The sequence below is a fragment of the Caretta caretta genome, chromosome 5 (genome assembly GCF_965140235.1).
Source record: "Caretta caretta isolate rCarCar2 chromosome 5, rCarCar1.hap1, whole genome shotgun sequence".
Lineage (NCBI taxonomy): Eukaryota > Metazoa > Chordata > Testudines > Cheloniidae > Caretta > Caretta caretta.
Window position 1 is genome coordinate 43736176 of NC_134210.1, and position 20608 is coordinate 43756783.

The window sequence follows — 20608 nt, forward strand, 5'->3', positions numbered from 1 at the left end:
CTTACAAGACCTGCAGGCTTCAGCCTGCACTTTCACCAGCATACATGCAGGTAGGGACATACCCAGCTGCAGTACACACATAGGCAGGCTCTTTAACCAGTCCCTGCATGGGAAGGCTTCAGCTAGGGCACCTCCCAATTCCTAAGACACGCACCCCCTCTGCAGTGTAAACCCAAAATTATACCATCCTGTGCTGCACAGGGAACTGTATGGCATAAGCTCTTAAAATTTACCCCCTCCCTCAATGTGGAGAGGAATATGCAACAGGTTTGTCTCCCTGAGTTATAATTTCCACGCACTGGTTTTAGATAAAGCAAAAATAAGTTTATTAACTACAAAAGATAGATTTTAAATTATTATAAGGGACAGCAAACAGATCAAAGCAGATTACCTAGCAAATAAACAAAAATACACAAACTAATCTTAATATACTAAATAGATTGATTATGAATAGCAGATTCTCACCCAAAGTGATGATATAAGCAGACTGCAGATTCTTAAGGGGCAAGCTGCACTTGCTTACCCATCGAAATCCCCAGGTGTTCCATTCAGAGGCTAAAAATCCCTTTAGCCATGGTGAGAGCCCTTTGTTTCAAATCTTGGTTCCCACGCCAGTCAGTGGAAAAATACTGACATCCCAAGATGGAGTTCAGCACCAGGGGAACTGGTCACTCGTCCCTGTAGTGTCACAGTAGCCATAACTCAGAGGCTGTCTGTAGCCTCAGGAAGGCTCCCCAGGTGGGAGATAAGCTTCTCCTAAGGCCTGTTTCTTTTTAATGGCTCGTTAACCTGAATTGGCCCTTCCCAGTCAGCCATCTAGACTGAGAGCATTTTGCCTAGTGGGAGTTGCCCAGGTGTAACAACATTTTGAAATACTGAAAACTTTGGATACAAAAATGATACGTGCATACAAATAGGATAATTCTATTCCACAAACCATAACCTTTCCAATGACATCTCACATGACTTATCTTGCATAAAATACATCATACTCATATAATAATATCACTGTGAAGAATATTGGGGTGCAGTGCCACACTCCCCACACCTGCTCCCAGCTGCTCAGGGGAGCTCTGGAAAAGTGTGAAAGGGAAATTAGCCTCTATTCAATGCTTTTCACCAGCACCAAATGCACACAGTGTTTTCAAAACAGGTACTTAGCACAGGCGCTGGCTTCCTCAAGGCCCTGGGGTTCTCAAGCCCCCACTCTGCCCCGCCTCTTCCCACCTAGTTCTGCCCTCTCCCCCAAGTGCACCACCCCCCCACTTCTCCTTCCCCCCCAACACCTCCTGCACACCGCGGGACACTATATTCTTTAGTGGTGGGTGGGAGGCACTGGGAGGGAGGGGTAGGAGTTGATCGGTGGGGCCACCACTGGATCGGAGCCACTGGGGGAAGGGGGAGGATTTGGCTGCCGGTGGGTGCTAAGCACCCACTAATTTTTTTCCGGACCTGGAGCACCCATGGAGTCAGCGCCTATGGTACTTAGCCCCATATACAAATGATAGATAATAAATTAGTAAAATAATTTGTACAGATGTCACACTGGGAGCTGCAGAGAATTTGGCAGTGATTAAATGAGCAGCTAATCTGCCCTAGATAACCAGAAGGAGGGCACGCTGCATGTTTCAACAGGTGCGTAACAGCATTTCTTCCAGGCTGAGGGTACGTTTGCATTGATAAGCTCAGCAGAAGTGTGTTTGAGGGATTTGAATGATGGGAGGCTGATAGGTAACACCAGAATATAGAGGTCAGGTTAAAGGAGGGAGCCTAGATGACAGCACAACAATGACTAGAGAAGGCTACAGGTACAGCAAGGTGGGAGGCGAGGCTCTGGCAGGGCTAGGGAAGAATAGGAAGAAACAAGGGCAGAAGTGCAGGTAGCAATGGTGTGTAATATAGCATCTTGAAGGTGTAGGCATGAAGCTTGTACTTGAATCAGAAGACCAGAGGAAACTAGTGGAGGGATTCAGATGGGAGAGTATCATGGTCTGAGTGGCCGGCCCAGAATCAGAAGTGTGACTGGTCAAGGTGGGTTCAGTCCCAGGCATGGACAAGCTTGGTGATGGAAAGAAAGGGATGAACACACACACACTTTATTTTTAAGTTATTCACTCGAGAAATTGGCCTGCATCTTGCCATGGAGGTCTGCAGTTTGGTTAGAGCATCAGCCTTTTCCTAGCCAAAGATGGGGAAGGAAGAACTTTGCTCTGAGCATTGCTGGTTTTTCAATGTGGAGTAAAGGGAACTGCTACTTTAAATCTAACAATTTACTCCCTAATCTCAGAAACTCAACTTGTTAGTTACAAGCAGTTTAGGTTCATTTCCCATCTAAATAATGACTTCAAAAACTACATTGCAAGTCACTGTAAGGTTTGTACTTGTATTGTAATGTTGTTTACATCGGTGAGCTGGGAGCCAGGATGGTCCTGAGTTCAAATCCATCAGACATCATTCACCTCAGGCAATTCACTTCATCTCTTTGTGTGTCAGCTCTCCAGCTGTGTTTAAAAAATAAGAGATAAAAGCAAAATCTGACTGAAAACCAAGTGCTGCATCAGATCAGAGCTCTACTGGGTAAAATAAATCCTATAAAGAAAGATAAATCCAATGTCACTTTCTGTTGATTTATATCCTCACTAAGTAATCCCCAAAAAACTAAACCTTTAGACTTTGAATTTCCCTGTATATAATCAGTGCTTTGTGCTGCATTGCGTTCATATAAAAATATTCCTTCAGAAGGGGCAGTCCAATCTGTATATTTAGGATTTGCATACCTAGTAATGAGCAACATATGCTGTTCACCTTTATTATTTGTGTAACTTCTAGGTGTGAATGGTGCTTGACAGGCAAATAAAAAAGCAAAGGCCCTGCTCAGAGAGTTCACATTCTAAATTAAATAAAAGAGAAAACAAAAATGACAGCAGACCAAGGTGGGATAAAAATAAAAAAGAAGTGAGATGGTAACATGGCGGAGACGTGTATTGTATTGTACTTGGAGAAGCACAGATCTCCCAGAGAGAGCAAATATGTTCATTTGATGAAGTGGAGAAATTGCTTGCCAGCTCAGCAGGGGTTAAGGAGCGCCTGTGGGCCCAGCTAGCCCCACCTCGTTATACCTGCAGCCAACCACAGGCCTGGAGTGGGGAGAAAAGGAGAGAGCCTGGGCCAGTTCAGGGTTGACTGGTGAAGAGGCAGGAGCTAGCTGCCTGAAAGGAAGAAGCCAAGGCAGCCCCCAGGGAGCACGTTCTCTCCCCCTGCTTGCAGTGCCCCCTGTTCAGCCCCCCTTCTGTTGACTCTCACAAGGTCCTGGGCTGGGACCCGGTGGAGTGGGAGATCCTAGGTCTCTCTACCCCCCCACTGCCTGAAAGACTGAGACACCTTGACCCAGGGAAACAAGGGACTGGAAGTCAGGCACACCATCCACTAGGTCACCTGGCCCTCCAAGCATCCTGGTACACTTAATTCTTGTTAAATTATTTTTGCTCATTTTCAGTTTTTTACCTTCTTTGCTGACTTTTTGTTTCTTAGCTGACTTGTAAGTGGTTGAAATTTAGCTCTGCTCATGGCCCTAGGAGACTGGGTCGGGTTTCTGCAGCTACAAAGGGGATCACATTGGAGATTTTGTCTCTGGGAGCTGAGCAAGGTTTGAGCCTAAAGTTCCTCTTTCAAGGTGAGGCGGTGTTGCAGAAGGCACGGTGATGCATGCTGGAATAAGAGTGCTGATGCTACAGTTTTGGGTCCCAGGCAGGGTGAGTAGTTGATACTTGCCGAGCTGCAGTTTGACAACTGAGGTATGTCAGCAGAAATGTTTCGGAAACCTTGGCACAATGCTTTCACATGCTGTAATGCTGCTCTGTTCACTTTTGACTCCACTGTTTGTAGATCACTTTTGTAGCAAACTGTTGTAGAGAATAAATTATTCGAGATGCATCTTTCTTTCCACTTACATTTTCAAGCAGGCACCTTCATGTTTTCTCCTGCTGCGCCCCCATAAACATGCACAATGTTTTCTCATTGTCCTCCTTCAAATCCCTCCTTAAAATTCTTCTTTGCTGTGATGACTTCAAAAAATGTGACAACGGTTAGGCGGCTGATATGCTAAGACCGCTGCCTGTCGTGCTGGCCAGTACTGTCGTCATCTTCCTTTCACTCCCCTATTGGTAACTGTTAACTCTTGTCTTAGACTTGGATTGTAAGGTCTTTGGAGCAGGGACCATCATTGTGTTCTGTGTTTATACAGCCCCTAACATAGTGGTCCATGACTGGGGCTCCTAGGCACTATGGTAATACAAATAAATAATTGCAGAGCTTACTGTATTGAACCAATTCTGTTTTGGAAGATGTGCCTTGAATCAGCTAGTGAAAGTTCAGCAGTTTCTGGGTTTTATGTAGCTCGCTTTGCACTGTTCTCAAAGATATGCTGATGTAGGCTTGACAAGTCAGTCAAATCATGTAAATTGACCACCTATTATTTGGCCACTGTTAAATATTGTTCAATATTCCAGCAAGAATGCCCTGCTGTAGCTGGCGGCCTCCCTTTTTGGTTGCATCATGCTTCTTTCATTTTTCTAGCACTTCATTTCATTGTGTTTCCATTATTGTGAGTTTAAATTACTCAGTTAAATGTTTGTTGTAATTAGCCACAAGTATCTATCTAAGGCTAAGCCTACTGGCAACCATAAAGTCTTACTCTTACTCTTCTAATAAACCAGTGCTGTACAATATTTGACCATTTTTGACATTATTGACCAATGTTTGTCCGGTCAATTGAGCAATTATTTTTCAAATGGGGGCGGGGGTGAGGTAATATCTTTTATTGGACCAACTTCTGTTGGTAAAGAGACAAGCTTTCGATCTTACACAGAGCTCTTCCTCAGGTCCTGGCTCCAACTACACTGCAAAGAATTATTTGCAGACCAGGCAAATACCCAATCCAGTGTTAAAGGGGGCTTTGCATAGACATGGTTTGCCCCAAGACATTTTTCCTGTCTTAGATCACTCTGGGTGCAAGCATCGTTTTGATGGAGGCTGCCTGTTCTGCTGTTTCTGTCTATACAAATACCATATGCATGACAGGGTCAGCTCACTGGGTCATTTTTACATTGGATAGCTTGCCTCTGACAGCAACAACTTGTAATGTATAAAAACAATTGACATTAGTGTGTGGACATGCTATGTTATCATAACCAAGATATGGCAGTGATATACACAGCTGTGAAATGGACAGCAGACATCAAAAATTGCCTACTGTGCAATTTTCAACGTGGCTTTCCTGTTTAAAATAGGGATGCCGTCAGATAATTGTTTATCTAAGTTAAATAGGTTGGGGGCTGTATAATATGTGAGGGAAGTTGTAGGTCAATCTGTATACGTGAAGTGCAGACATTTTAAAGAGCTACAAGAATCTCCATTTTGTAGACTTACACGAGCCAAACTTGGTACCTGCTACAAAAGGGAGAGAAATATTATCAATGTTTTCTCTTCTATCTTGTAAGTCTCGCGAATGGAGTGGAAACTTTCCAACTCAGTGGTGATCTTCAATACATTAACTGTCTTAGACTTTATAGGGAGAACATTCAAGGAAAAGCCTCTGGGATAATAGCTGAAGTTGAACTGTATAGAGTGTTCAAAGAAGAACTCAGCTCCCATGAATAGAGTAAATGCAACATTCCATTCATCACAACTGAGAGCCTTTGTTCCATACAGTGTATATACATTTCTGTGGAAAGAGAACAGTGCACAGCTTTAGAGGGGATTGGCTCTTTGCAACAGGGTTGAGTTGTTATGGAAGCACTGGTGCAAAAACTTGCATTCTAGCCACTAATAGACACACCTAGTACTTGTCAGGCTTTGGGCCAAGTATAAATATTAACTCCTAACTATTGCTGTTTGGATTTAGTAACCTGTGATAAAGTAAAGCAGAAACTCCCTAATTCAACACTATTAAGTAATGCTAAGTCTTTTCTGAACTTTGCAGAGCTCACTAGAAAAGGCCATGCACTAGAAGTACAGACCCCAGTCCCACTATGAAATAGCCATCAGCTCCATGAGCATTCAGGGTATCTGAATGCACATGAACCTACTAGGCATCTCATCTCATTTTGCTTACATCCTTTAGTTTCCTTTTCTGCACTTCCACAAAGGGAAATTGTTGGCATTTACCAGCACAGCTGACACAAAGGCTGCCAACAACACTGATCTCCGCCCATCCAGCATCTGGACTAAGAAGTTTTTAAGGTCAGGTTTGACAAAGCCCTGGCTGGGATGATTTAGTTGGGATTGGTCCTGCTCTGGGCAGGGGGTTGGACTAGATGGCCTCCAGAGATCCCTTCCAACTCTGTTATTCTATGATTCTATGAACATTCAGATACTAAGGTTGGAGAAAACTGAAGTGGTGATATGGCTTTAGTGGAACGTTAGTCCAGCCACTCCCCATTTACAATTTAAGTTAATTATAAATCCTTCCAAGGCTTAGTCTGACTTCTCAATATTATGATGTATTTATATATTCATTTACTAATTAATTCTCTATATTTTTTCAGAGATCAACGCTCCATAAAAGCCAACCCCACCAAAAGGCAATAATCGTGTGAATAAGAATACAGCCATCTTCCCTTTTAAATCAAGAGAAATATAATTAGATGTGATAAAATATTCTCTGCCTTCTTAAATGATATCTGTAGCTGCAACCCTGTGAGGATTCTGCTTTCAGGCCCTGGGGCAGGTCTGGCATTTTAACGTTCTGTTTAGTTCTGTTTCTGTGGAGCATGTGATTGGGCTTTCAGGCCTTGTTTTGAAGCCAGAGTAGTTCATACTCCCTGTTAACAAGGGGTGGTGCTGACCAGGTAGGCCAAATATATAGACCAATTGCAAGGCATATTCCTGAGACAACAGAGGAGTCCAAATGGCAAAATGGATCAAAGAGATGAGAACCAAGGACCAAAGATTTGTTCAGAAAATAGGGGAGACCCAGAGTCCTTGCAGACTTTCATGTCCAAGTCTGTCAGGAGCAGAGGGTGTTTGAACATAACAATGGCCATACTGGGTCAGACCAATGGTCCATCTAGCCCAGTTTCCTGTCTACCGACAGTGGCCAACACCAGGTGCTTCAGAGAGAATGAACAGAACAGGCAATCATCAAGTGATCCATCCCCTGGATTTATATGGAGGCATTATGATATTTTCTGTCTTTTTATCCCTTTTCTAATGATTCCTAACATACTATTAGCTTTTTTGACTGCTGCTTCACATTGAGTGGATGTTTTCAGAGAACTATCCACAATGACTCCAAGATCTTTCTTGAGTGGTAACAGCTAATTTAGACCCCGTCGTTTTATATGTATAGCTGGGATTCTGTTTTCTAATGTGCATTACTTTGCATTTATCAACATTGAATTTCATCTGCCATTTTGTTGCCCAGTCACCTAGTTTTGTGAGCTCCCTTTATAACTCTTCGTAGTCAGTTTTGGGCTTAACTATCTTGAGTAATTTTGTATTGTCTGCAAATGTTGCTGTCTCACTGTTTTACCCCTTTTTCCAGATCATTTATGAATATGTTGAATAGGACTGGGTCCAGTACAGACCTCAGGCTACACCACTATTTAACTCTCTCCATTCTGAAAACTGGCCATGTATTCCTACCCTTTGTTTCCTGTCTTTTAACCAGTTACAAATCCATGAGAGAACCTTCCCTCTTATCCTATGACTGCTTACTTTACTTAAGAGCCTTTGGTGAGGGACCTTGTCAAAGGCTTTCTGAAAGTCCAGGTACGCTGTATCACCCTTGTCCATATGTTTGTTGACCCCTTAAAAAATTCTAATAGATTGGTGAGGTATGATTTCTCTTTACAAAAGCCATATTTACTCTTCCCCAACAAATCATGTTAATCTATGTGTCCGATAATTCTGTTCTTTACTATAGTTTCAGCCAATTTGCCTGGTACTGAAGTTAGGCTTACACATCTGTATTTGCTGGGATCACTTCTGGAACCTTTTTAAAAAATTGGCATCACATTAGCTATCCTCCAGTCATCTGTACAGAAGCTGATTTAAATGATAGGTTACATACCACAGATTGGATCCATGCATGTCCCTCCCCTGTCCCCAAAAAATCCTTTTACTTATTAACCTAGCATGCATCTTTTTGCAATGTAGAAAACACATTTTGAAGTTAGGTACCCAATAGAATTTATAAAAAAAAAAAATGGCAAATTTACTAATACATTGGAAAAATAGGTAAAATGCCTGCAATATTTGGAGGGTATTTTAATATATCAAGAGTTGCAAACACACATTCATGATCCTGGACTGAATATCATCTTTTATTCCCTAAGGTCTTCCTTTCTTGTGTGCTAGTTTGTCATTCTTTCTGTGGCCATGTCTACACTTGAGTTGGAGGTGTAAATTCCAGCTCGGTAGACATATGTGCATCAGCTTTGATCAAGCTAGTGCACTAAAAATAGCAGAGTAGCCTCAATGGTGCAGGAAGCAGGAGAGGCTAGCAGCTCTGAATACAATCCTACTCTGGACCCTGGGTACTTGAGCAACTATCCCATCCCACTGCCCATGCCACTACAATAGTGCACTGCAGAGCATTGAAATCAAAACTGAGAAGAAAAACTGGGATTGATGGTATCTGGATACTTTCCTCACCTCTGCCACTGACACATTATGTGACCTGAGGCCAGTTACTTAACCTCTCTGCCTCTGTTCATGCATCTGTCAAGGGGAAGTGAGACTAACCCAACTTCGCAAAGTGCTCTGAGTTCCTCTGACAAAAGGTGCTATGTAAGTGCGACTGATATCTGTGATCATTCAGCTGAGGAGTGGTCCTGGGGAGAAAGGAGAATTTCTGGCTGCTTGAATGGCAAGGTGAGGTTTTGGTGGAGATGGTCCCCACACAGGAATCTCCCTCCCTCTTCACTTGTCCTGACCTTTTGACATGACCCATCTCTTTTTGCTGCATGTTCCTGGCCCCTCCCTCAGTCCATGAACCAGTAGATGGGAGGCAGGTTGCATTGGGAGAACCTGCAACATGCCAGAAGCAGGGAAGTTGTGCGGGCTGTGAGCCACAAGAGAACATGCTTAGCTCTCCCTGGTCCGCCCTAAGAGGGAGAGGGAAAGGTGCTGCTTGCCTGGGGAGTGGAAGCAGGAGCTGAGAAGTGGGAAGCTGGGCTGAAAAATTAACCTGTGAGTGACTGAGTTCTCTCTAGCCCCTCAGTAAAGGACATTACAGACAAGGATCCACAGGACTTCTCTGCTCTGAGGAGAGTAACTCATTTGAACAGTGAGGACCTCCAGCTTTGGGCACTTCCTGGCATTGGAGGAATTGAAAACAGCTGGCCATCAACTTCCAGGAAATGCTTGGCCCTGGCTGTCATCATTACTGCATTTCACAGATCACAGCTGCATTGTTGGCTCAGTTATTTCCCCTGTACAAGCCCAGCTGTGAAGGGGTATTGTCATTGTCACGACCGCTGTTACAAATGCCCCACAATTAGTATATGGAGAAAATAAACAATATTTTCTCATTAAATCATCACAGCATGTTCAATGCTGCAAAATGCATACGGCTCCTGTGACACATACACCCCCACACTGGCCCCCCTCTCATGTTCCTGCAGCCTCTCTGCCTGCTCGATTCCTCCTGCTTTTCCAGGCCCAGCAGAGAGGAGGAGCTGCCTGCAGCAGGGTCAGTGCCCCAGCAGGGGGTTTGAGCTCTGATGGGGATACCAAGAACTACTGGGGAGAAATGGTGGGGCAAGAGGTAGAAAGGGGTGACAGGAGTTATTGAGGAAAAGGTGAGGGGCTACTGGTGGGAAAGGAAGTGGACAGGAGCTAAGGGAGGAGAAGGGGTTAATATGGAAGAGATGTGGGTGACAGGCTAGTAGAGAAGACACGAACTACTGCGTCTAGATATTCCCTGATAAGAGGTTCCCTTCTGGCCAGTGACTGCAAAGTTCCTCAGATTGCCCTGATTCCCCCACAAGCTGCCTCTGGTTCCTCACAAACCCTTGCGCCCCTCTCCCCCCCCCACAAACACACACACTTTTGAGGGCAAGAAATAAGGCCCTGCATTTCACCTACACCCAGTGATTCAGTGAACAATGATCAGGAAAGAGGCCAGTCTAATTTTCTTTTAGAGCAACCATGTGTGCAGGACCAGCCGTGCTATTGCCTAAGCCATTCAGACAGCACTGGTGTCTAAATTCTGACTTCAGAGCAGCCTATTCATTTGGGGGAACCGGTATTCCCACTTCATTTCTCACCCCTTTCCTCCTCGGTGACATTCCCTTAGCCCACTCAGCTGCCTGAGGCCCCAGGACAAGCTTATAGTTGAGGGCTAGTGACAGACTTCAATGGGACTAACTATTATTATTTGTATTACCTGAGAGCCTAGGAGCCCTTGTCATAGATCAGGACCCTAATATGTTACTTGTGTGGCTAAAGCTCTTCACAAGTTCTGGCCCTGGTTTGTTTTTTCATAGTAATTTTTCTTTAATCAGTTGCTACAAATGAGAATGGGGCGTGTAATACTAATATTAAAAGGAATATTGCCCAGGAACAAAGCAACAAGTAGGGAAAATGACCTTTTCTTCAGAATTTGTCTACTCACTGTCCTTTCTTTTAAAATGACACTGGTGGAGCCATCCTTCACTTAGAGTTGTTGGTAATGTCTCTTTAAAAAGCGGGTGATCCAAACCAAGATAACAGCAACAAGCAATATTAAAACCAGCACAGCACAAACAATTCCTGTAACACTGATCCCACAGGACAATGTTACAGTGGACAGCTTAGTACCTGCTAGAGATTTGGGCTCACAACACACTGTCCCTTCAGAGTCTTCAATTTTATCCATATTCTGCTTGTACCAAGTTATTAAACCAATATTAGAGCAGGTGCATTCCAGTGGATTGTAACTTAAATTGATTATACTCTGGTCAGATAAGTTAGTTAACATGTCACGTGGTATAATATGGATCCTATTATTGGCAAAATTGAGATAGATGCTCTTGAGATTGGAAAATGCATTTGTGCTGAATGCAATAAGCTTGTTGTGGCTCAGGTCAACCTGCTTTAGCTTCTTGAGGGTGTAAAATGCTTGGTTTTGTATAGCTGTCAGATCACAGAATGATAAAATTAACACCTCTAAACTGGATACCTGGTGAAAGAGATTGTCATTCAGAATGGTCCCTGATGGAAACTTATTCCCCCTAAGGTTCAACAGGAAAAGGTTTTGCAGCCCCTGTAAAAGGTGCTGAATGTTGGTATCAATATAGGAGTAAGAAAGGTTCAGGACACGCAAGAGATGCAGATTGCGGAAAGGACCCTGGGAAGCATTGATGTGAAGACGTGTAAAAGCTAAATCCAGGAGCTCCAGGTTCGCACCTTCCTTAAAGGCCAAATCTTGGAGCTGAAGCTGCTTGTTGTAGCTCAGATTCAGGTGTTGTAATCCGATCAGGCCTTTTAGCTGCTTGCTGCAGCAGTCTCCATTTTCTATGTAACTGTGGCTTAAATCCAGGTGTTGAAGCTTTGACAGTGTTTCTAAACAGCCGGAGCCTAAGTCCAGATTCTCAGCATTTTCTCTGATATGGAGGTGGGTGAGGGAGGAGAAAGCAGTGGAGCTAATGTTGCAAATGTGCTTAAAGGCGTTCCTATTGAGAATTAATTCTTCCAACATGTTCATGCCGCTGATGTCAGGAGGTAACATGCTGATATAGGTGTGAGTCAGATCCAGCCTTTGGAGTTTGCTCAAACACTGAAATGTGGCAGCAGTCAGGTGAAGGAAATGCCGCTTTTGCAGATTGATATCCACCACAGAGATATTGCACAGGTTCTGTAGCATAGTAGGGTTTATGGGAAGCCCATTTTCTACATCCTCAAATGACCCCAACCAAAGAGTATGGGTTTTGGTATCCTGCATCCCTGCTAAAACCACAGAAATGTCAACGCAACCTCCAAAGTCCAAGCTGTAAAATAAGTTGGACTGGAATGCCCCAGCTTCAATGTGCATAATATCATTTCCCTTCAAGATAAGAGTTAAATTCTTTGTCTGCAGCAGAATATCTATGTCTTTTGCTGCTATTCTTTGTATGTTGTTCATTTGAAAATCAAGGTATTTGAGGTTTCTGGTTGGAAAGCTTGGAGGGAGCTGCAGTGAGGAGATGTGATTGCTGCCCAAGTCAAAAGTCTCTAAATTATCCAGATTCTGCATTGGAATAAATGCTAAACTGGTTAGACCTGTCTCAGTTAAGACAAGATGCTTCAGAGACTGTGGGCCAACAAATGCTGTGTCAGCCAGAAACATGAGTAGATTTCCAGTCAAGACAATAATGTTCAGATGAGTGTTGCTTTGAAAGGCACCTTCGTACACCCAGTTAATTTGACACCTTGAAAAGAACACAATAATCCAATGACGTTAGTAATAAATCAATGTGATGAAATTTTCCCACTGTTACATGGTCATTTAAAAACAACAATCGAAATGCAATCTCATGTACAAAGAAAACCCAATGAACTATGGTCTTCTTTGAGTTAAAAGCTATTATTTTCTTTGCTTGTGGCACATAGCTGATATTCAGAAGCCCCTATGTTTTAAACTCAGATAAGAAGATGACATAATGGGAAGTGAAAACTGTCTAGGGCTGATCGGGTGTGGAGGTCCCGACTGTGACGTTGTTCATGAAAGTCACACAGAGACATGATAAGTAAGGGGGGGTTTTCCCATTGCCTTCCCTAATCAACACAATCAAAATCTTATCCCTATAATAAGGGCACTTCTTACAAGGCTAGAATCTCCTTCTCCCCACATTCCATGAATGATATTTTCATGGAAAAGCAGATGAGATGTTTCCTACAGCAAATTCGTTGGTGCTAACATAAATAATAGGATGTGAGGGTTTCACCCATTGTCCTGCAAATGGTCCAGTGACTCCAAGCCTTAACAGGAGAGAGCCCAAACAAACGCTATTTCCAAATATCTAGGCATTCTTAATTGGCAAGACAATGCAACAGTTATCTGCAAGAGTCTCTGAAGGTTCTGCTGTGAAGATGGTTGCCATGGTATGCTATGGAAGCCTTCAGTTCTTTATTGGTATTGCAAAAGGTTGAAACAATGGCATATAAGCAATGGCAAATTCAAAATAAGTTATGAGTTGTGTGATCAGTGGAAGTGACAAAGATTTCCAGTACCTTGTTAAGTCTAAATATACCAGATTCTTTAGTTTGCTGAAGGTTGAATTGTGAAGGGAAGAAAGCAAGTTAAAGCTGAAGTCAAGGATTTCTGTTGTGGCTGGGAGTCTTTCAGGAATCTCTCTCAGTCCTAAATCTTCACAGCTATAGCTTTTGTTGGCTATAACCTGTGGAAATTATATATTTATTATTAAATACACCAATATAGGCATACTGTGAATGTAAACACGAAGCTCTGACTTGCACATTCTACCAAGTAGCTGCCTTAGAAATAAATCATTTAAAAACATAACAGTCAAAACATATCTTATAGCACTTACAATACCTGATCACATTCCACTGTATTCCAAAATCTTGAATTAGAACAATTCAAAAACCTAATGTAGCATTGTATTTAGAAACAAACAATCCCCCCTTAAAGATTAAACGTCTGGATAGCAGTGAAGTGAGTGGAGAAAGAGCTATTATGACCCAGATGCCTAATGGTGAGGAAACTGAGTTCAATTAAAAAAACCCAAACTGGATTCTGCAAGGATGGAGGTGGGAGTGCTGCGGATCAGCAGCAGGAAAGCCTAACAGGAGCCTATTGGCAACATATGAGAGTGTTTTTTGAACTCTTAATATCAACCTGAAATATGCAATCCTGGGACTTCGTGGAATGCAGTTTTTAAACCACAGGCTTGGATCTTTTATGCTAATATTAAGTGCACATCATTCTGTATTTCATTAACCAATTAAAATATGTAGGACAGTATAAATTATTAATCCCCAATAAATAATCTGTGGGTTTTGTAACAAGGCTCACTGTAAAATAAGTCCCAGGGAGTTATGAAGATCTTGCAAAGAGAGCTTGGCTCAGAGTGCTAAAATACTGTTTTATAACAGAAAATGTCTGCTCAAATAAAAAAGGAGCTGAGCTGTGTTTATACTCTCAGCAAGGGACTGCTAAGCACATTTAGCTGAAACTAGACAAAAATTAGTATCTGAGAAACTGAGATTTTTAAATTCTTTTAAAGACTTTTCAGTCTTGGAAATGGAATAATCTGTCTCTTATGCAAATATATTCACCCCTCCAAAGTTAAAACAGAGGGATTCATTAATATACCAGACCTGCCTCTGACTTCATAGGGGACTATATTGTCAATCAAAACACAAGGGCGTTATGCACGCTCAGGCACAGTCCTCAGTAGGCTGATCGGCGTCACTGTGTGAAAAACAGGTGCATGAAAAGTCCATCTTTATTTCAGGCTTCAAACCCATGATCGCTGCCTAAGCAAACAGGCTGACATTCACAAGTGCAGTGGAATCAATGCCTAAGGAATGTCTGCCCATCAGAACCAATGGAATGAGAGTGCAGGGAAGAGGCAGCCACTCACCAGAGGACTTCAAGCCTTCCTTTAAGTAAGACCAGGCCTTCTTTCTTAAAGGAACCTTCAGAAAAAGACTATGTTGTCTCCTCAAAGACTCTTAATTACTGCTGAAATTAGCTCCAAGGAGAGAAGAAATCCTTTGAAGATTTCCCAGCCTACTCTACAGATTCTCAAATGCTGAGATTAAATATAACTGGCATTGTCTAAAGTCTTAAATAAAATAACTCTCAACTCGCTACAGAAAACACAGCTAAGCTTTGAAAGAACAGATCTGTACAAGTGCTGGTCCAAAAAAGAAAGAAAAAAAGTTGTGAACGCTTTAATTTTTTCCTGGTTTTTCATTGAAATTTTGGATATAAAAATATTTGGACCAACCCTATTCTGTTCTTTAATAGAGAATTTCTATTATTGGACAGTAATGTGTTCATTGGAAACTATTGTTAATGCAACAACCAGATTCCAAGAGAAGCCAGCCAGATTTAAGAGCAGGTATCGGTCTATTAGTAGCTGATAATCTACACACTTCCATTTATAAACCATTACTGGTTTTCGATCATCCCATAGATGGGTGATGCAAGAAGCGTGTGGCCTTCACCTTGCATTAGCTATCGGGATGTGAATAATTTTAATGGTGTCCTCTAATAAACTATGGACTATTGTATTGCTATGCAGCATTGCTGAGAATTTCACAACTTTGCCAAATGGAGAACTAAACTAACACTTTTTTTCATTGCATTTGATTATGAAACTAGGGGCAACAGGGGTGGCTGGGTGATCAGATGGTCACTTAGGGCACCAACGTTCAGTGTTCCAAAAATCCTCATTTTTGGGGTGGTTGGGTTTTTTTGGGGTGTGTGTGTGTGTTTTGCTTGTGCCTTTTATGTAGCTGCATGGGGAGTGCCAAAAATTTTTCTGCTAGGGTGACAAAACATCTGGGCCAGCCCAAGTGGACAAGTCTCTAAGAGGTGCAGCACAGAACTCCTAACTGAGGAAAAACTAAGACTATGTTTACACTACAGCCTGGACCGACACTCTGAGATCAATCCATCGGCAGATGATTTAGCAGGTCTAGTAAAGACTGGTCAAATCAACAGCAGATCACTCTCCAGTCAACCCCTGTGCTCTACCCCCAACGAGAAAAGTAAGGGAAGTTGACGATAGAGTTTCTCCCATTGACCCCCCCACAGTGTAGACCCCGCAGTAACTCAACCTCAGGTACATCGACTCCAGCTACGTTATTCAAGTAGCTAGTGTTGCATAGCATAGGTCGACTTACCGCGGTAGTGTAGACAGAGCCTAAGGTGCCCTCCACAGGCACCAACTTTTCAAAGTGCCGGATGGTGCTCAACTCCCGATTCTTTTCCCGCCCCCACTCCACCCCTCCCCCAAGCGCCGCATCCTCACTCCTTCCCCTTCCCTCCCCCAGCCTCCTGCACACCAGGAAACAGCTGTTTGCGGCGGGTGGGAGATTCTGGGAGGGAGGGGGGAGGTGCTGATGTGCTGGGCCTGCCGGCAGGCGGGAACTCCTGGGAGTGGATGGGGGGGAGCTGATAGGGGGACTGTTGGTGGGTGCTCCAGCCCTGGAGCACCCATGGCGTCGGTGCCTATGGTGCCCTCCTGATCCTGGGCTGCTCTGGGACTCCTGGCTTAAATTATGCAGTCCCGAGGGAGTGTCAAAGTTACAGCAGCCTCCGTTCATTGCCTTATGGGATGCAGCACTGCTTGCTGCAGTCCTGACTTAAACATGTCCTCCATGCCCCCAACTATGCTGCTTTCTGCCCACAAAACCAGCGTTTGCGAGGGACTCTTTCCCTGTTCCTGCAGTGGGGGAATCCTGCCCCAGCCAGATCCTGGAATTTGAGATTTCCTTTATGCCACTTTGCCAAGAAGACTGAGAAGGGGTGAGGAGCTTGCCCTATGTTGGGAAATCTTGATTTGACTGGTTAGCAGCCACTACGAGATCCTGGCAGGAGGCTCTGAGGTGGAGCTATTTTTGTTTACTTAACCACATCTCAATACGCCCTACTAGCAATGGTTCCAAAATGTGCCAGTCAGACCACAAGATTTCTTAATGTTCCTGGCTTACTAACTAGGAGAAGCGTTATTTAAATCATTTTGTGTTGAAAAGAGCAGTGCCTCAATGTACAACCAAAATGATTACTGGATTATTCCAGGGAACGTCTACACCTAAAATGCTACAGCTGCACAGCTGTGCCACCTCAGCACTTCAGTGTAAATACTACCTACGCCGACAGGAGGGGTTCACCCATCACTGGTGCAGGCAATCCACCTCCCTAAGAAGCAGTAGCTAAGCTGCTGGAAGAATTCTTCTGTCGACCTAGTGCTGTCTATACCGGGAGTTAGGTTGGTATAACTATGTCTCTCGGGGGCGGATTTTTCATAGCCCCGAGAGATGTAGCTATACCAATACAAGTTCCTAGTGTAGACCTGTCCTTATCGCAAATAGATGCCTGCAGCACATAATGGGAAGGTGTGATGAATTTGGGCTATGTCTGGACCATTTATGAATTCTGATTGATGATGTGAAGTTATATTATGAAAAACTGCTGCATCCTTCTGTGCCTATATGAACATGCATCCACCATTACTAACTAGACCTATAGCAGATACACACCAGGCTGGGACAATGGGAAATACTTATGGTTAACAATGATACTTAGACCGCACCAAGCTTATGCTAATAAAGAAATCATTAGGGGGGGAAAAGTTTCACTGTTTTGTCTGAAGGGACCAGAGAAGGTAGGCGCAGTAGAAAGTTACCAGGAGTAGAACAAAAAAGACCAGGTGACCAGCAGCAGTTTAGATGAAGAAACCCACAGATGAGGAGGGCAGACAGGAAAAGGAAACATGAGGCAGGAGAGACAAAATCATAGAAGTTGGGTGAGGGCCTTCAGGAGGAAGAGGTCACCCAGCAAGATAGCAGCCTCATGGGGCTGGGGGACCCTGCCTGCTTTCCTGAGCCCATATGGCCCCAGGGACTCTGGACGACCGAAGAGACTTGGACCCCAGCCTAAAGAATGTCCTAGAGTGGTGAGGAAACCGAGGCAGGGCCAGGGGTGCTGGAACAATTTGTAGAGTGGTAGTGGTGCTGCTAATGGAAACCATATATTTGATGTTAGTTTTTACTACTTCAAGCCAGGGGGTGTGGCTGCACCCCCATCACTCCTAGGTCCAGCACCACTGGACAGGGACACGCATTGAGTGCTTATTGTTTTGTATGATCTGTACTCTCCTGTGCTTTACGTAAGTGTAAAAGGGCATAGAGGTGACAGACTCTGAACAAAGCGTGTCTCTGTATGTTAACCACTGCACAACTACTGCATGCCCCTGAGAGCGGTAAGCTGAAGACCGGAAGCTATGCACCATCAGGGTGGAGTTCCGGGAGAGGGGTGTGTTTGAGTAACTGGGGTATCTTGGGAGTCAGTGCTGGTCCTGGGGGCCTCTAGGGCGGGTGGGCTGAGGAGCCCCATTTCTGAGAAAGGGTAATAGCCTGAGCCTTGGTAGGTTACAGCACTGGTTCCTCCCTTGGCCTCTCTGCCACATTGCCTGGGCACTAAAAGCTTAACACACCCCAGGAGATCCAGTGCAGAAAGGCTTGTATTCCCCCCAGAGCAGTCCCAGTGGGTGGCCGACAGGGCGTGCTCACAGAAAGCTACTGATGCAAACTGACTTGTAACAAAATAATTCCATTTCTTTACAAGTAGAGGCTCCAATTATTCCTAGGTCACTCAAAATTTTCTTCACTCAGTAGGAATTTTGCAAGTAATACAAATACAGACAGTAGAACCACAAACAGGAGTTATGAATAACAGGAAATATAAAGAAGTATATAAAATAACCATAGAGTGACAGCAAATGAGTAGCTCCCATGTGCTCTATCCCCGAATTAAATAACAAGAGACAGTTCTAATTTAGAAGTTCCTAGACGATCACTTTAGGGAAATGTCAAATACAGACCTAAGAAAAACCAGTACATTCCAGACTGATGAGAGAAAAACACTGCTTTTACGCACTTTATAATTAACCTGTAGAAGTTGCAGCCATAGTTTGTTATTGGGGAAAATGGCTGAGTAAGATTTAAGAAAAGAAAAGAAAGGTTTAGCTGCTGATGTAATTGAGAAGATTGCCTGCATTATGCCCTTTCAAATAAAATTACAGGAGCCATCAGCCCTCCCGCTTCAGGGCAGAAACTGGTCTCCAGATGGAGCAGAGGAAGAAATTCCCTCATGGTACAGTTTTGCACAATTAGGAGGATTATGGGAGTTGCACAACTTCACTAAAGCAAAGAATCGATTATAGGCCTCTGTGGCACATAAAATACGAAGGCAATTCCTATGAGTCTCTAACACCCCTCCCTCCCCAACCAAAAGAACCCTGAGAAGCATCTTGCCTTCATTCTTCCTCCCCGCCTTCTTCCCCTGCCCTTTTAATTAAAAACGAATCAGACCAGACAAAAAGAACTAAGGAGTGCCTGGTATTTCCTTATATTATTGCTCTGGTGTGGAATCTTATATCTGTTCAGCTACAATTATCCACTACATGAAAGAGAATCACTGTCTTGCCCATTTGTACTGGTGTATACAAATTCTTGGACAAAAATGACAGGAAAGAAACCCCTTATAACCTGTTCTTTTTTCAGCTCTGATGTCTTGCTGTAGACATGCATGTGAGATTTCAATATGCCCAAAGCATTATGAAATGTATAAAACACTGTCAGTTTCTGGCAGATACAGAAGGATCCCATATAAAAGGGCCATATTAGTGCCTGGGCAGTATCATGGAGTGTATCTGAAAAGGCCTGCCTTACTTTCCCAGTCCAAGGTTTACAGATACCCCCCCCACCCCCCAACAAATCCTCCTGCACTTCAAAACGATCAGATGTTAGCATGCAAATAATCACCAAAGATTCATTATTGATTCTCTATGTATACTACACCCTTGCCTCAAGAGAAAGAAATAACTATCACTCACCTCAGTGCACATCGTATCTATAGGCTCAGATACTTCGCAGCTAACACAGAAAAGCCCCATCAAAATCAACCAATATATATGGCAAGCCATTAAGGCATTAGATGGCTTCTAAACTCAGATGATCTTGTGGTATCTTCTCTTAATGAAAGCAAAACCAACATAAACTGAAACAGTCTGCTGGAAATTAACTAAATGGTAAAGGCAGAAAAAGAAAAAAAGTTTGATAAACCTCTCAGGCTTAGCATGGTGAAATCATAGTCACAGCTTGAAAGGGGAAGTTCCCTGTTTTAAATATAGTCATTCAAATGACTGATAGAGAAATGATGTTTTGTGGGCCCAGAGCTTATCTAGAAAATGAAAATAGAAGGACAAACCTATGACTGACACTGATCTGGTTCACATGGGTATAAATAATAACAATTAGCTCTTATAGAGTACTTTGCATCAGCAGAGCTCAAAACATTTTACAAAGGTCAGTATCTTTATTCCCATTTTACAGAGGGGGGAAACTGAGTCACAGAGGGTGAGTGACTGTCCGTGGTCGCCCAACAGGCCAGAGGCAGTGTGTGGGTTAGAACCCAGATCTTCTATGTGTCCCTATCCAGTGTGCTATGCACAAGACCATTCTGTAAATCAGGAATAGCTACACTGAGGTCAGTGGGGTTACACCAATGTAAAGTAGGAGTCAGAGCAGAAATAGTCTCCTAGAAAAAGGAATCAGGAGGTTTAGGATTGTGTTTTTCACCAATAAATAATTTAATGTGAGTGGGGTTCTTTTATGTTAACTTCCCAGAGATCTCATGTCTTTTCCATGTCAGATAAATGGCACTGTATCAGTTATGAGGGTCACAGAAGGCTATGAAAGGATGAAATTGTTTGGTATTTGAATTTCTGCCAACCTCCCCCCACCCCCCACTTACTGCAAGAACCCCCTCCCCCAAATTTTCAAATCCGCTCTAGTATGGACTAAAATATTGAAACCTGGATGCCTAAAATTTAGGCTTCTAAATCCCTATTTAAGCTCTTCAGTACAAGAGGCCTGATTTACAGAC

The 20608-nt window shown here is 43.3% G+C and overlaps 1 protein-coding gene across 1 annotated transcript; it reads right to left on the bottom strand.

Annotated features, from left to right (window-relative positions):
- Window positions 1-1289: 1289 nt before the first annotated feature.
- CD180 (CD180 molecule) lies at window positions 1290-19744 on the bottom strand. Its single transcript, XM_048851381.2, has 3 exons — window positions 19557-19744; window positions 13195-13361; window positions 1290-12392 (listed from the first exon to the last, which is right to left on the bottom strand). The coding sequence occupies exons 1-3, from the start codon at window positions 19644-19646 to the stop codon at window positions 10661-10663; spliced, it is 1989 nt and encodes a 662-aa protein (XP_048707338.1). The 5' UTR covers window positions 19647-19744; the 3' UTR covers window positions 1290-10660.
- Window positions 19745-20608: the final 864 nt, after the last annotated feature.

Coding starts and splice junctions, on each gene's coding strand:
- CD180 (XM_048851381.2), bottom strand. CDS start 19,646: ATGGCTTGCCATATATATTGGTTGATTTTGATGGGGCTTTTCTGTGTT. Junction 13,362..19,556: donor TAGATACGATGTGCACTGAG/GTGAGTGATAGT, acceptor TAATTTCCACAG/GTTATAGCCAACAAAAGCTA. Junction 12,393..13,194: donor GTATATTTAGACTTAACAAG/GTACTGGAAATC, acceptor GTTCTTTTCAAG/GTGTCAAATTAACTGGGTGT.